This window comes from Arthrobotrys flagrans, assembly GCF_004000055.1.
Source record: "Arthrobotrys flagrans strain CBS H-5679 chromosome Unknown unitig_15, whole genome shotgun sequence".
In the NCBI taxonomy this organism is placed as follows: Eukaryota; Fungi; Ascomycota; class Orbiliomycetes; order Orbiliales; family Orbiliaceae; genus Arthrobotrys; species Arthrobotrys flagrans.
The window spans coordinates 2,351,164-2,367,866 of record NW_027137545.1 but is presented as its reverse complement, the minus strand read 5'-3'; the positions used below and the strand labels follow the sequence as shown (position 1 = coordinate 2,367,866).

General features: G+C 47.9%; 5 protein-coding genes across 5 annotated transcripts; 2 read left to right on the top strand and 3 right to left on the bottom strand.

Annotated features, from left to right (window-relative positions):
* Positions 1-882: 882 nt before the first annotated feature.
* DFL_000607 (uncharacterized protein) lies at positions 883-3,844 on the bottom strand (the record flags this gene model as incomplete). Its single annotated transcript, XM_067635425.1, has 10 exons — positions 883-1,210; positions 1,259-1,716; positions 1,765-2,029; positions 2,084-2,249; positions 2,300-2,500; positions 2,553-3,224; positions 3,353-3,412; positions 3,463-3,597; positions 3,658-3,678; positions 3,751-3,844. 10 exons carry the CDS (start codon positions 3,842-3,844, stop codon positions 883-885), a joined length of 2,400 nt encoding a protein of 799 aa, XP_067495149.1.
* A 1,451-nt stretch (positions 3,845-5,295) lies between these two features.
* Positions 5,296-6,497, top strand: DFL_000606 (uncharacterized protein; the record flags this gene model as incomplete). The annotated part of the gene is made up of 5 exons (XM_067635412.1): positions 5,296-5,397; positions 5,451-5,572; positions 5,644-6,108; positions 6,169-6,340; positions 6,420-6,497. The coding sequence occupies 5 exons, from the start codon at positions 5,296-5,298 to the stop codon at positions 6,495-6,497; spliced, it is 939 nt and encodes a 312-aa protein (XP_067495148.1).
* Positions 6,498-6,795: 298 nt separating this feature from the next.
* Positions 6,796-9,753, bottom strand: DFL_000605 (uncharacterized protein; the record flags this gene model as incomplete). The annotated part of the gene is made up of 1 exon (XM_067635400.1): positions 6,796-9,753. The coding sequence occupies one exon, from the start codon at positions 9,751-9,753 to the stop codon at positions 6,796-6,798; it is 2,958 nt and encodes a 985-aa protein (XP_067495147.1).
* A 1,114-nt stretch (positions 9,754-10,867) lies between these two features.
* DFL_000604 (uncharacterized protein) lies at positions 10,868-13,300 on the top strand (the record flags this gene model as incomplete). Its single annotated transcript, XM_067635388.1, has 9 exons — positions 10,868-10,877; positions 10,946-11,116; positions 11,206-11,285; positions 11,340-11,396; positions 11,459-11,614; positions 11,670-11,735; positions 11,796-11,838; positions 11,888-12,176; positions 12,232-13,300. The coding sequence occupies 9 exons, from the start codon at positions 10,868-10,870 to the stop codon at positions 13,298-13,300; spliced, it is 1,941 nt and encodes a 646-aa protein (XP_067495146.1).
* A 317-nt stretch (positions 13,301-13,617) lies between these two features.
* DFL_000603 (uncharacterized protein) lies at positions 13,618-16,077 on the bottom strand (the record flags this gene model as incomplete). The annotated part of the gene is made up of 5 exons (XM_067635377.1): positions 13,618-13,671; positions 13,736-14,257; positions 14,316-14,491; positions 14,561-15,107; positions 15,172-16,077. The coding sequence occupies 5 exons, from the start codon at positions 16,075-16,077 to the stop codon at positions 13,618-13,620; spliced, it is 2,205 nt and encodes a 734-aa protein (XP_067495145.1).
* Positions 16,078-16,703: the final 626 nt, after the last annotated feature.

Below are 16,703 nucleotides of genomic sequence, written 5' to 3'. Positions count from 1 at the left end.
AACCAATACCTAACTCTCTAGGCAACTATCCTGTCGATTCAATTGCCAATGCTGTTTCTACGATCTTGGATAATAGAGGTCAGCGGAGATCACACAAAAAGAGTAGGTGGGAGTGTATCGGACGATTTAAAATATTAAGATACGGAGACTATACAGCCATTATGCACCGCTACATCGACGTTAGACCCCTAGTATCCATTGCGACACCATGGTTATAACCATAATCAAGATTATCCGTTCCATGTTGATCTTTAACTAACCCTGTTCACAATCCCGCCCCGCGTTTTTGTATACATACGTCAAATAAGATTTCGCCCAGCGGCAGCATGGTATTGTAACCGTAGTACGGCCCCCTGCCTCGGGTTTCTGCCTAGGCGAGGTCTTCATAACCTTCCAGAATTACATCAAGCGCTATACGATATAATAGCTGAATCAAGCGAGCTCAATGGTTGAGTGCTATATTCATTGTTATCTGGCTATTTGTCCGGCGGACCTTGTTTACCAGACTTGGCGGTTTCTTGGTTTTGGCATGATTTGGAAGGTGCCGATTCCTAGGATCTTAGGCTGCACAAGCGGGGTATCTCGGACGGCGTCAATTCTAATACGATGATCAGGACCATGGTTCCTCATAAATTGAAATTCCGTACAGCAGGCTGCCAATAAATTATTCTAGGCCACCAGAAATCTATCCATGTGATTGAGCAAGAAGTCCAAGAACAAGATTTCGCGAAGAAAAGTTGTTGTGTGCTATTTTCAAAGCCTGGTTCGGACTGTTCTACCTCTAACTATAGCTAGACCCTCAAGGATGAAGAACAGGCCGAACATCAACGAATGATGATACAATGCTGAAAGTGACGAAGATAATTCTCCAAGTTGTATCTATCACTCTACAACACCGGCGGCGACCGTTAGGCCATCTGCTCGAAGAACTATTTTGCTTCCCTTTTCCAAAGGCAAGGGCGCGCCAGTAACGGCAATATTCACAACAGCTAAACTCCCTGGCCCAATATGCCTCGGCTTCTTCTTCGTTACAGACCCGTTGCCTTTATCGAGTGTCGCAACTAATTTTGTGATTCTACCGGAGGCATTCAGTCTCCCCCGGTGAATATCTATCATCATAGGAGTGAGGCCCTCGAATGCAAGAATCTTTGCTTCGAACTCCTTCAGGGGGACGAGAGGCTTCTCGGCCTGACAAACCACGTCGCCGATCCTAAATTTATTAGCTTCTCTCTGCAATTTAAATTAAGGTCTTACTCACTTGAGATACTCCATCTCTATATTAGCGAGATGTAGTTGCACGTTATTCCCAGCGACTGCCCAGTCAGCCGTTTGGTTATCTACCTCGATCCCCTTCACAGTCGCCTTCTCATCCCCAGGAATAGCTACGATTGTGTCGCCAATTTGGACATTGCCGACCTCAATTCTACCAGAAATAGTGACAGGGTTAATGACTCCGCCCCTGTAAACATCTGCAATCGTCATTCTCAAGGGCTTCTCAACAGCCTTGATTACCGGCTTGGCAGTCTCTAATTCTTCCACCAGCGTTGGGCCCGAGTACCAGGATATCAGACCATCTGCCGGCTTGCGAACAATATTGTCACCTGTCAAGCCACTGCAAGGAACGAAGCTAACATTTTTTGGCTGAAATCCCGCCGTGGTAAGAAACTGCGACATCTGTTGTTTGATTTCGTCGAATCTTTCTTGGTCCCAGTGCATCTATACAAGTTAGAAATTAGAATTGCGGATGGAAGCTAGAAAACATACTAGGTCTAATTTATTAACAGCCACAATGATTCGCTGCACACCCATGCTCCTGACTAAGAGGGCATGTTCTTTGGTTTGGCCTCTAACATTGAATCCTGCTTCGAATTCTCCGGGAGAGGAGTCGATCACTAAGACCGCAAAATCGGCTTGTGCGGCCCCGGCGATCATATTTGGGATAAAGTCACGGTGTCCGGGAGCATCGAGAATAGTGAATCGCCCTCTCTCTGTTTCGAAAGCATTGACAGCGATGTCGATTGTAACACCCCTAGCAATCTGTTAGTTCAAAGAAGGCGATGCTACTTCAGTTCATGTTCCTGACCTTGCTCTCTCCTCACCGGTTTGATCTAGCACCCATGCGAGAGCAAACGAGCTTTTACCTATTTTCTCCGCTTCTTGTTTGTACTTTTGAATGGTTCTTTCATCGACAACGCCAGAATCATAGAGCAATCGCCCCATTAATGTACTTTTTCCAGCATCGACATGGCCTGCGACTTGTTAGACCGATACAACGTCGGAGGCAAGTTCGTTAACTCACCAATAACCACCAAGTTTGCGTTTTCTTTTCTTTTTGATTTTGACTTCTCGTATTCCGCAACAACGTCTATTTTGTTTCGAGGTATCTTCGTAGGGGTTGGTTTCTCGGAAGTATCTCCGACTTTGAGAGCTTCAACACCCTTTTGTATCGAAGTTGTAGCGCTACTCCCAGACTTTTCCCCTTTGGACGCCTTGGAAATTCCTAGATATAATATTAGACTATTTGGACATGGATACAAATGAGAAAATGCCACCTTTGCTTTGTGATTGTGCTGCAATAACAACGTCATCAGGACTCGGTACATCGAAGGCTTTCTTTGCCTTAATAGCAGCATTCTGTGTGGGGGCTATTGAAAAATAAATTAATTGGGCATTAGTAAACTCGTCCTTGAACTCAAAAGCCTCGTCGAGTCGTTTGCCAAACATCGATTTGGCGAATCCCGATGGGGCCGCTTTGAGCAAAGCATCAGGCTCAGGACCAGGGATAGATGGTGTATTTTGGATCGGTTCATTCTTCGGGGAGTCAGGGATCGCCTTCTCAACCAACTGTTCCAGTTTGGAGATATTTGGAACTATTGGAGCTGTTGACGGCGGCGTCTCACGCGCGGGCGGTGGTGGGTCGGGCTTCTTCTTCGATAATCGATCCAGAAGTGATACAGCAGTCCCTGCGGCTGCAGGACTAATAGCATCCGCCGCCTTCTCCGCCTTCGCCTTATTTCGAGCTTTTGCTAGAGCCGCAAGCTTTGAAGTCTTCCCAGACTGCATGCCACCCAATAAACCTCCCATCCGGAAACCGGCAAGCGGTGGAGGCGGTAAGAATTCACCCTGTCGAGCGAGCGGAACACTCCCGAATGGAGTATCATCCCAGAACCCAGGTGGAATGTTCTTCGAGGAAGCGGAAGAGAGAGTCATGAAATGTTCCCTGACTATTTTCAGAATCAAAAGATGCTCAGAAGGTGTGCTAAACCATGATTCGAAGTTACTCACGTAGAATCCCCGGCCCGTCAAAGCTCTTGCTCTTATGTTGCGCAAGGGTAGATAGAGTGCGACAAACCTTTTGGCTCAGGAGCTGCCACCTTCTTCTGCTTCTTCTTCTCAGAAGCTCCAACTTGATCTGTTATCGCTTAGCCCCGTGCCTCGTCATGTCTTCACCAATGCCCATACTCAACAAGTAGGTTATCGACCTCTCCACATCAAAATAGTAATACCATAGCGTCTCTTCGATTTTTTCGTCGGTTAGGGATGGCACATCGCTCCCAATGACTTCTCGGACTCGTCTTAGGCCGTCAGCCATCCTAGCTGTAGGGATACCTAGTTAGGTCGGGTATAGTCTAAACGCGGGGTATCGTCGCGGGGTACCTTTATCGGCAGACGACATTCCTGCAGGGCAACGTCATATTGTCAGTACGACGAGGTCACATATTTTACGGCAACCAATCCAGGACGCTGTACCTTCTTCCTCTTCCTCATAATAGTCATCCTCCCCGTCAAAGTCGTCCAGCTCATCGGCCAGGTTCATCGTCCGAATTATCTTGTGTCGCGACATCGTGGCGCCTGCAATCGGGTGGCGAAATCAGGAAACCGGAGAAAGAGGGCTTCAGAAAGCTAGGCGATCCGAATGTTCAGCGTGTAGGATGTTGAAAGCTTCAGAAGGCGCTACCGGTGGTTGATGTCTGGAGAGCGAGATTATGTTCTTCACCTTCAACACTGCTCGTAGTCATCTTCAAGTCTTGGCACTTTGGACAACACAACCTCACATTCGAATTCCAACATGGACAGGATTGATGCGAAGTATTCTCGAGACACAAAGGATCTTAAGAACAAGTGCAGGGCTGGCGCCAAACAAGTACAGGCCTAAACAAAATATAGAGCTAGAAACCCACACCATCTTTGCTCCAGTATTGGTTCACGAACGTCTGCTAGATATACAGTTATACCTAATCTTGCTTCGGATCTTTGGAATCCGGTCGAAATTCTAGGGATGACAATAAGCTCGAGGGTAGGAATACGAATATACTTGAACCCCAAAGTTTTATCAGCCACGATAATGAGGGTAAGGACGCGCTATGTGATTCCCTAGATCTGCATGCTGCGGAACATAAGCTATAATATTCTCTTCTTAAAATATTCAGCATGAGGAACGCGCCACGACGGGAAGTACATATTGGCGGCACGGAGGGACTTAAATTTAAGTACAAAATCGGGAGGCCTCGGATTTACACTATGTATACTTATATATCGTTTTACATTGCGGAATGTCTACCGACCTGTGCTCCCCGTATAGACTCCCCGGGCGGCCCAGGGTGGACCCGGAGCATCGTTATTGCCGCCCGAACTCAAACACCAATGTTTAGAATCCCAAACTCCTACATAAACCACCAGTAGCAAACTCAAATGGCGTATACCGCGGAATAATCCTTAACTAGGTTCCACGGTTTATTGGTAGCCATCCGGACATATACGTCAACGATGACATACACTACACGTCTACGCTAGCCTAAAACCAGGCGAAAGCAAAGATTTCGTCGAATTTCAACATGCGAATATCTTTCGGGCGACAAGCTTCTGCCTTCTCGTTATGCATACGATTACTTAAGTACACAGTCAACCTTTCGTAATGCAGGAGTTCCTGAATTCCTTAATATCTTTGTCAAGATTTATAAGCCTTTCCCGTCACAGTTCTAAACAGTTTTGGTTGCCGAAGCGGACCATCGGCCGAGATCTTCGCCGCGCCGATTGCAGTATAAATTCGGAACAAAGGCTCCATATTAATTGGGAGTTTGAAAGATTGAAATAGACAAGAAAGATTCTCTTCCGAACTAACTGATACAATCCAGTTTCAGTTTTTTCAAGTCACACTAAAATATAAATCCCGCCCGTCCCAGTCGCTTTCGGAGTTAAACCTGAGCACCAGTATCACCAAAAGCTCCCGTTACAACACAAAAAATGTCACAAACGGGGAACACTTCGGTCGAGAAAGACCCTGCCATTTACAAGATGGCCGATAAAGACGGCCAGTTCCACCGCAAACCATCCTCCTTTCGCTCATTTATCTCAGCAGATCCTAACTCGGAATTCCCTGCTGAGAAAGATCGATATGTAAGTAGGCTCCATATCATAAAAGCCTAAAATTGGTTCTAATATACACCCAGGTTTTATATCTCAACTGGGGATGCCCATGGGCTCACAGGACCAATATTGTCAGATCTTTAAAAGGTCTTGAAGACGTCATTCAACTTGTTGTTATGGATTTTACTCTTACTCCGGAGGGCTGGTAGGTGTAAAGTTCCGAACAACTGCGTTGAAAATCATAAAATTCTTACGGATTCGATAAAACCACCACAGGGTCTTCAACGGCAACAACGGCACGATGGAAAAGGACCCCCTCTACGGCTTCACTAAACTCTCACAGCTCTACTTCAAAGCAAACCCGGAGTATGAAGGTCGATATACAGTACCCCTTGTATGGGATAAAAAGACAGAGACCATTGTCAACAACGAAAGTTCGGAAATCATCCGCATGTTTTACACCGCATTTGACGAATTCCTTCCGGAAAGCGAGCGTGAAGTCAACAAAACTGGTGGAGGCTATTACCCAGAAAATCTTCGCAAGGAAATTGACGAGATGAACGAATGGGTGTACGACAAAATAAATAATGGGGTCTACAAAACCGGGTTCGCTTCCACGCAGGATGCATATCTCAGCAACGTGGTGCCTTTATTTGAGAGCTTGGATCGTCTCGAAAAGCACCTCAACGATCGCGGTACGAAATATCTCTTCGGAGACCATATTACAGAAGCAGATATTCGGTAAATATTCTTTGTCATTGCGTTTTCCCGGGGGAAAGAAACTCATATAGTTTTCTCAAGTCTATTCACGACCCTCATTCGATTCGACGTCGCATACTATACGATCTTCAAGTGCAACTACAAGATGATTCGCTACGATTATCCTCAACTTCACAGATGGCTTCGATCATTGTACTGGGAAGACAATAGCGAAACAAAGGGGGTATTTAAGCAGACCACTCATTTTGAAACAGTAAGTAGCAGGCGTCTGCATGCATCCGAAAGTTACTTCCTCGCTATTTAACGCCTTCTTACATTTTGAGAATCTACAGTACAAAGAAGGGTACGCCCGCGCATTACGAACCCCCATCGTTCCATATGGACCGGCAGTTGAGATAATGCCACTTTAAGTCTAAATCGAGGCTTCTGTGAATTTAGCTTAATGGGGTAGCACTATCCTAGGCCAAGATTTACATCAGCACGAAATAAACATCGCAGGCTTTGGGTTGGTTGAGAGGTCATCACAGTATTTGAAAATTCACCTGTAAATACGAGAAAAATTCCCTCTAAGCAGTTTCTATTAAAGTGGAAATGAATCCTTTACCTCATAGCCGTATGGCAGTACTTTATGAAGACACCGATAGAACACTCGCAATTTAATTTCATATTTCAAGGCTTGAAATATATACAGCGACAACGACTTCTTGATCAAGGTTTTAAAGTTTGCCCTTTACCTCCCTTAATCTTCCGCCCGCTGTTGGATCTGGACGCATATAGGTCCTCCCAAAGCCTTGTGCGACTGAATGTCTCATCAAAATTTCCAAAAATTACCAGAATACTAAGATTGTCAGTTTTCCAGTCAATGAAGACTTCTTTGACGACCCTGTAGTCCAATGAGGACTGCCCGGAATATATTCTAGTCATTTCCTGTATAGCGAACACCTCGGCCGTGCCGAGTACGATGCCCAAAACCCCGAGATATCTTTCGGCCTTTTCAAACGGAGTCACAAGTGATCCCATCGAACCCAAAAATTTTTTAGTTGAGAGACGGATGTTCATGTCGCCAGAAGTCGATATGCCATAGAAATTGAACGCCTCTTGCAAGATACTTTTTGACTGCGAGCTGACCTTCAGAATGGAAATATAATTCAGAGGGGCCTGCGGAGTGGCCGGCCCTGATCTCGTACCGCTATCATCCGACGTCGACCCACTCCCACGGTTGGTGGCAACCGCCCAGCCCAAATAGAGGACATGGGGAAGCATCGATATCTCCCCGGCCTCGTTTACCTCGGGTAAACTGCTTATAACCAAGTGACAAGCAGCTATCGACTGAAGAACTTCGTAGGGATATTTGTCTCCTTCTACATCTTCAACTCGCGCAGGCATTCGGTTGTAGAAGCTGCGGTCATCACCAGCCACGGTAACAAACTCCAGGGGTAGTTTCGCCGTTTGAATATACGAATGCACTAAACTTCGTGACGCCGGTGGATTCCACGCTTTGACTATCACTTGGCGGAGCTTAATTCTATTGAATGCATACTTAAAATCGATCCTGTATTTTTTTACCAGATTCCCAATTCTACGTGGTGTGTACTGGGGTCGAATCCTTCCACCTAGGACGGCGTCAAACACACGCATGCTCTTCTGCATACCTTTGAGGTACGTAGTTTCCATTCTTTGCCTGCTCTCAATCGTGATTTCGACATCGTTGCTGACATATCCTTCCTCCATCGTAATGACGATATCGGCAGCCAACTTTCGAGGTTTGAATACTCCTGCCTTGCCATGAAAATCGGTTGGCGATGCAATTTTTCGCGAGACTTGGTTCGAGAGAACCCCATCCCTATCTAAACCTACCGGGTGCTCTAGCCGAATGAGTATTGCGAAGACCCTTTCCCGCCCTGAGTCGGTCCTTCGTTCCCGGTGGCCGATCTCAATAGCCTCGATAATCGGGCGGCCAAGTTGCCACCACATCTTTTTACGTGCCAGGATATCTCTTACGGCTGAATATTCCAAAGACTTGGGGAGCAGCTCTTTAAAGACATTCGCATCAACCTTTTCGTCTAACCATTTTTCGCCTTGGGGGAGTAAAACCCCAACATTCTCCATCCATAGTTTTCTAGAAGGCCATATAGTTAAGGCCGCTCCATCCTCGGGATTGACCTTCTTCACTCGGAAAATCTCCCGTACTATCCCCACGGTCTTCGAGGTGAGCCTCATAAAGGTAATGTACGATAGGCGGGAGTTTGATCCAACACCTCTATCCCATATTTGGTACACAATATCTCGAATACTTTTGGAGCTTATATCAGGTAGCTCTGAGTCTATGACCAGATGTTGCTCGGGACCCGATATGAATGCCTCTATTCTTCCTGCTTCAAAGGTTTCATCCTTGAGCCATTCAAATATTAGCCGCTTGAACGAAGCATCCCCAACAACCCTAGCTCTCATTTTCCCAGGCAGTGCGCCGCCATCATCTGGGGGAACTTCGATATGATTTAGACGGAATACCCGGGAAGATGAGCCTCGGAATATTTCTTCCCCCGGGTAAGCGACCAGATCTGTCGATGAATCCTTGATACTAACACCAACGGAAAACGAAATCTCAGTAGCTCCAGCGTTCTCTGAATACGGCTGCGGAGGCCCAATTGATACGGAGATCGTTGCCTCAAGTTCTGTGGTCGATCCCACCTGTTGTAAATGGAAACGAATGGCGTGGATTATGGATCCGCTAAATTGGTATGGCCAGTCATTGAGCATCTCTTGTACCGCACCAATTTCGGGTGTCCCGAGGAGCGCGGTCCAAAGAACGAAGTTAAATGGGTCGCTCGTAGAGTCAGGGGCGCGTATCTCGAAAGGATCGTCGAAATCGAAATTTCTCCTTCTCAAAACTTCTGCGAGGACTTTGATCGTACCAGAGTTCCGGAGATTAACTATGGTGATGAAGAACAACTGATAATTTGGATCATTTAAGTCCTTACTCCCGTCGGCCGCCATGGTCTTGCTTCTCATCACGCCCCAGGATAAAAATGAAAATTTATGATAGTCAGTCTCGAATATGTCATATTCCTCAGTTCTTCTCGTCCACCCAGCGTTTGGGCCTTTCCAGTCAACAATCATATGACCTTCGGGTATCGAAACTCTTACGACAGCACTCGCGCCTGCACCCGACCCCATTGTCATGGCATTATTCGGCGAGTACCCGAACTCTTGGTATGACGGTTCCGCAGCCTCTGGAGGCCCCTCTATGGCAAGAAGCTCATAAAATCGCCGGACCGAATCAGGGCAAGCCAAAACCCCGGCTTGTGGAACTATAGTATAGTATAATTGGACCTCAGCTTGGGGGTTTGGGTTGTCACGGCCGCCCGATTCCTGACGCTCGCGGTATTGCTGCAGTCTGGCAACCCCTCTTGTGCATGATTCGTCAAATTCAGCTAAAGAAATTGCGTAGCGGTCAAGTTCATCTGGTATATCCGTATCGTCGCCATTTCGTTTTTGAAGGGGGACGAGACCGTTTTCGAGGCTAATGAATTCGCATCCCGTATTTAAACCGATGCCGCCTTCGCATGGCCCTCGCACAACATCCGCATCGAAGCTGGCCCTCAGAGCTTGAAAGTTCAGCAAATACACGAGTAGATGAATCGTAAGCGGTTTCCACTTCTTCATCTTGTTCGAGAGCTCTGAAGCCGGTTATATTAGGTTTTTATCAAGTGATGCCGCCCAATCGAGCTCCAGATCTATATCCCGCTATATTAACTTTCGGTTCAGGATATGCATGTTGAATTGACTCACACTTGGTAGTACTCGCCGTGCCGACCTCCGCGAATTTTGAACGTGGTTTATATAAATTTATCGATCGGTACTGGTGTCAACGCAGACCTCCTGTCGTAACAAGGTACCATCACGTTCCATACGTATTAAAACGGTCTTAAAGATAAAAGTTCATATGGAATTCGGTTCAGAACGGTATTCGGAACCGTTATTTCCTGTGCGCAAGCGGCGGTCTGCAATTTTCCCTCAAGCCCAACCAATAACACACGTTTCATCTGTTATAACCCCGTTGCACTCGCGGATCCGGAGCGGCTTTGAAGCCTTTGGACATTGCGATATACGAAGGCTCCCAACCCAACATCCAGCCAACCTCGCCATTCGCAATATTTATAATCCCCTTCTAACAAAAGTGCCGTTCCTCGTCTAAATTTATCTTGGTTTGTGTGTTCCAACACCAGTGTGCGACAGCCTCTCCTGGTAGCCTTGCGGTCTGGTAAAGGCCTGCGCTGCCCTATCGATCGGCACAAAAAGAAAAAAATAACATTGATCAATTAGACTTCGGCGCTACTCAAGCGGCGCCTGATCTATCCAGACCATGTCTATGCAGGCGAGAAAACAGGTCTATTATGCCCTGAATTTAATAGTTGCAAGCTCTCGCCGTCGAACCCTTCTCGCGTTCTAACCAACTGAGCCTCCGTGTTGTCCGTTGCATTTTATTGACTGTAATTTTAACCGATCCATCCTCGGCTCCACCTTCCAACCCAATAGCTTCCCCAGACCGCATGGATATCATATCATACCTCACCCAAAGCCCCTTCAACTACGCACCCGCAAGCTAGCGCGTCTACGACCACCCTTTTCGCCAAAAAATGCATCCATGACCTCAAAAACCTCCAGTCGCCCCACCATGCCCGTCTAACCCAACCTAACCCAGATCCTATTCCACCCGGGTATAATTACCTTGCCAAGTTTCAAACGCGGGTCGCGGCGATATAACACTTCCAACAATATGACGGGAGGTACCGCCCCCAGCTTTCCATCATCCCAAACTTCTATGTCTAAGAATATATACTGGTAAAAATGATAGCCGAAGTCCGAATATGCGTCTGTGGCGACGAAGCCACCGGCAAATCCAGCCTTATAATGTCATTATGGAAAGATGAAGCCATACCAACGTTCTCTGGGACCGTTCTTCCCATGGTTACGATGTCGCTTGGCATAGATGCGCCGATATCAACGACTATCGTTGATACATCTCGTATGCATAAACTCTCTCTCTCTCTCTCTCTCTCTCTCTTTATAAAAAGAAATATGACTTTGGTACTAAGTCATAATATCAATATATAGCTTTGCCGCAAGACCGAAATACTCTGAAAAGAGAAATTAGGAAAGCGAATGTGATATTATTGGTATATTCGGATCATTATGTATGTTTTCTCCCCATGTCACAATAGAAATCATACACTAATAGAAATTTATAGAGCTGTGAGCGAATCACACTATTCTGGCTTCCATTCCTAAGAAGCTTGGGAGTCAATGTATGCCACCCCTCTCCAAAATTCATCACCACCAGCCACAATTACTGACACAATACCCCCAGCTCCCGGTGGTCCTCTGCGCCAACAAAAGCGATCTTCGACCCGACGTCGACGTGGCACAAGTGGTAGAAGAAGAAATGATGCCCATAATGCAAGAATTCAAAGAAATAGATTCTTGTATTCGAGCTAGTGCGAAGGAGCACAGAAATGTTGATGAGGTATGTCACTACCACTACTTTTCATAGTAAGAGCATTTGCTAATGTCGTCGTTAGGTCTTTTATTTGTGCCAAAGGGCTGTTACACACCCTATAGCTCCTCTTTATGATTCTAAAGAACAGGTGAAATACTTACCTGCTGAGGCCTATCGGCATATCGGCTACTAACCACCGAAACTGCAGAATCTAAAACCGGCAGCCGTTGAAGCCCTCCGCCGTATCTTCTGTAAGACCCCCCTTCGCATAACCCAAACACCTACTGACAACCCCACCAGTCCTCTGTGACAAAGACCAAGACGGCATCCTAAACGACCTCGAAATCGCCAAATTCCAAAAACGCTGCTTCAACAAACCCCTCAACGAAACCGAACTCGACGAAATAAAACACACCCTCCACAAAATCTCCTCAGACTGCGTAACCCCCACCGGCATCACCGAAAAGGGCTTCATCCTTCTAAACCGTCTCTACGCCGAAAAAGGCCGTCACGAAACAACATGGGCTATACTCCGCACTTTTCATTATACAGATAGCTTGTCTCTAAAAGAAAGTTTCTTACATCCAAAGTAACCCCCCCCCTTTTTTTTTTTATATATAAAACCCACCCACTAACCAACCCAGATTCGACGTCCCCCCCTTCTCCTCCGCCGAACTCTCCCCCACGGGTTACCGTTTCTTCGTCGACCTCTTCCTCCTCTTCGACAAAGACAACGACGGCGGCCTCAACCCCTCCGAACTCTCCTCCCTCTTCCGTCCCACGCCTGGCCTCCCCCCGCCCTGGCAAACCACAAACTTTCCATCTTCGACGGTCTGCACCGAAGGCGGGCACATAACCCTCCAAGGCTGGCTGGCACAATGGAGCATGACCACCTTCGAAGATCCCAAAACCACGCTGGCATACCTCGCCTACCTCGGCTTCGAATCCACAACCTCCTCCTCATCGACCACGACAGCATTAAAAATCACAAAGCCCCGTAAACGCCGCCGACGAATGCATAAAGTAGAACGCTCGGTAGTCCACGCGTACGTAATCGGCTCCCCTTCCTCCGGAAAATCCTCGCTTCTGGACGCTTTGTTGAACCGCCCGTTCAACCAAACCTACCATCCGACGATAAAACCCCTAACGGCCGTAAACTCCGTCGAACTCCCCATGGGTAAACAAGTCTACCTCATCCTCTCCGAACTCGGAGAACTGGAACCCGCTATCCTCGAAAACCCACAGAAGTTGAATAACTGCGATGTAATAGTCTACACCTACGACTCCTCCGACCCGGATAGTTTCGATTACATCATCTCCCTCCGCAAAAACCACCCACAGCTGGACGACTTGCCATGCGTCTACGTCGCCCTGAAAGCAGATCTGGACAAAACAACCCAAAGATCTCCAATCCAACCGGATCAATACACCGAAGAGATGGGGATGCCTCCGCCGATACACGTGTCGGTGAGGTGGAGCAGCGTGGCAGAGTTGTTCGTACAGATTGCAGAAGCGGCGCTGAGCCCGCAGGGGAATTTTCCAAGGACAGAACCGGAACCGGTGGATAGGAGCAGTTTGTATTTGGCGGCCGGGGTGACAGCCTGTACGGCCTGTGCGTTTTTGTACATTTGGAGGAAGGCGAGTCCGGCGACTTTTGGGGTCGGGTGGTTGAAGCCGCCGGTTTGGATGGGCGGGTGGGGGAGCGGGTCCTGATTTGGGAAAAAAAGATATCGAAGGAGTTGTGCGAAACGCTGTACATAATTCACGACCACCCCGTAAAGTATCATCATACCGTATCGGAACGGTAGCAATACTCGGGAAACCACTTTTGAACACTAAAATCTCGAACTTCATTGAGCTTTTGATCTTTGAATATGACATAAAAAAACAAGTCAAAAAATCCCATCTATGCAAAGGTCATTACAAAAAAAGGAAAGAGAAAAGGCCGGTAGAGGATGGTTGGAACAAGGAAAAAACCCAAAACCCCTCCAGACGTGCGTATGCCTAAAACCCGGAAGGGAAAATGATCTTTAAGAATCCGAAGTAATGAGCTTAGTAATCTTGCCGATGGCAATAGTTTGTCCCTATAACCTCACCGTTAGCATCCAAAAAGAAATAGATGAAGGGGGGGAAAAAAAAGCTACCAACCTGATCTCTCAAAGTAAACCGCCCCATCTGCGCATAATCCTCAAACCGTTCGATACAGAAAGGATTACCGCTAACGGTCTCCAACCTAGCAATGATCCCCTGCCCCTTCTTCGCAAAATTTGGCGGCTTCCTACTCTTCCTCCCGGTCCCCTTCTCCAACGAATGCAACAACGCCTCAAACTTAACTTCCTCAATAGCAGCATGAACATGCATCACACAGCTAAACCCAGCGGTCAAGATACTCTTCAAATCGATGATGTGGATCTGAGCTTCGAATGCCGAGACGCAGTTTACAGGGCTTCGGGTGGAGGATAGGACGTAGCCGGGGAGGATATCTTCTTCTTCGACACCGCGGAGACGGAGACGGACTTGGTCACCGCACATGGCGTAAGGCAGTTCTTCGTCGGATTCGGAGTAGATGGCTGTTACTTCGGTTTGGACTTTCCCGGGCATCATGAGGATGGTTTGACCTTTTTGGATGACACCGGATTCGACCTTGCCTTCGGCCATGGTACCCATGTCCTATTATACGCCGTCAGTATTGTAGCAAAAGCGTGGTAGAATACCAGATGAATTTTACCTTGTACTTGCCGTTGACGGGCATCATGAACGGCGCCTTGACCTTTCTGTCGAGTCCCTGCATGTTATCCAAGAACTCGAGCAGCGAAGGGCCATTATACCACGAGCAGAGTTTGGGATCAATTCTGTTCTTAAGACCCTGTCCCGTCAAGGCAGATACCGGCATGCATGTGACATCTATCCCAGAACACCACGGTCAGCAAAATCTCCACCTCGAAAAGTCCCAATCGGGGTAAGTAAACGGACCTGTCTTAGGATTATACCCGGTCGCCTTCAAGAATTGCAACAGCTTGGTCGTGCACTCGTCGAATCTCTCCTTACTCCAGTCCACCGTCGGATCATCCATCTTATTCACCACCACAACCAACTTGTTCACACCCTGAGTCTTAGCAAGCACGGCATGCTCTCTCGTCTGTCCACCTCTCTCGAATCCCGTTTCATACTCTCCTTTTCTCGCCGAAATGACCAAAATCCCAATATCAGCTTGGCTGGCACCTCCGATCATACTTGGCACGAAAGTCTTATGCCCTGGAGCATCGAGGATGCTGTATTTCCGCTTTTCGGTTTCAAAGAATGCTCGACCCACTTCGACGGTTTTACCCTTCGCTCGCTCCTCCTTGGTTAAATCGAGAGCCCAGGATAGGTACCAAGACTCACGGCCGGCGTCTTTGGCATCTTTCTTGAATTTTTCCATCGTTCGTTCGTCGACCATGCCTGTGGCGTAGAGGATGGCACCACCCAAGGAGGATTTACCGGCATCGACGTGACCGATGAAAATAACGTTGACATGTTCCTAAAACCACCCCAAAACATCAGAACCTACCCCCTCGATCTGGGATCCAGAGGTTAGGGCTTACCTTCCCATACATCCCCGCCAAAGTCTCCTCATCGACATCAGCCTCCTGTTCCTTCGAAACGGCATCAACCTCCCTCTTCTCCGGCGCCTTAGCCGACGGAGCAGGTGATGTAGTCCCGCTACCGGCCTTCTTCGCCGTACTGGCCGTCTTCTCCCCCGTAATCTTCTTGGCAGCAGTGGCTTTATTCCCAGCCTCCGGTGCCGCCTTCTCCGCCGAAGCACCCGACGCAGGAGCCGTGGGTTCCTTCTTCTTCTCAGCCTTGGGAACCGGACTCGACGAACCACTCGAAGACGCCCCACCAATCGTCAAGACCTTGGCCGCACCGCCCGTCGCAGCCGCAAGACTCTTAACGACCGGTTTTGCATCTTCCTTTTGTGCGGGAGCAGCAGAGGTAGTCGCCGTAGGAGCCGGTGTATTCTCGTTCTTCTTAGCTATCGCCGTCGGCTGGAACGATTGCTGTCTTCCCTGCTGTTGTTGATAACCCTGTTGTCCCCCCCTCTGCTGTTGTTGATATCCACCCTGATACCCCTGATAACCCTGATTATATCCACCCTGCCCTTGATACCCCCCATACCCCCCCTGACCGCCCTGATATCCCTGATACCCTCCATACTGCTGCTGTTGTCCTCCGTAACCCTGGTATCCTTGGTAACCCTGTTGACCGTACCCACCACCTCCGTATCCGCCGTATTGTTGCTGTCCACTTGCGTTCCAGTTTTGACCGGGAACGAACGATTGAGCGCCTGGTTGGAAGGAGGCTGCGTTGAAGTTCGGTCTGAACGGTTGCTGTTGCTGTTGTTGCGGTTGGCGGGGCTGGTTCTGACCGAGGTTTAGGTTTTGGGTCTGCTGGGTGACTTCTTCGGCTTCGTCTTCCCAGGACGCCGGGGCGTTGGCGTTATTCGACATCGTGGGCGCTTTTCAAGTGAGAGGTTGCGGGGTAAAGGTAGAGTGGGAGGAGGGATGAAGAAGGAAGGGGTGGGGTCGATAGAAGGCGATGTTGCAGGTTGAATAGAAATCTAACTCCCCAACCGTGGCGTGTCGAGATTTTTTTAAAAACAAAATGCCTATTGATACCCGAGCAAACGATAAGTATAAAATCCAACCGCTTATAAAAGAGTTTAAAAAGCAAGGAAAGAAAAAAGGCGCCCGTGATATGCTAAAGGAGCCGAGCTGCTTGCTTCGGTAGCTCCGAATATTTCTTCTTCAAGGGAAAAAAAGCTATCAACACGCTTTGGTGGGGCAAAATTCTTCTGACCCAGAATAAAGGCCGCACGTCGGACGGGATAAAGCCTATGAACGATGATGAGGATTATCCAACTGACCAGAAAACCCCTCCAAGAAATTCCCTTTTTATACACCTCTGGTGCTTCCCGTATTTTCAAAATATCGTCGAATCCCGCTGAGCCAGGGTGTGCAAATCAAGCTTGTCGTCAGGTTGAGTCCGCTTCGAGTCAGCGTGAGTAAAAAAAAGCCTTTGGCGTTGGCCGGGTCTTGGCACTGAAAAAAGAAACACTTCGAAAGGACGGAAATAC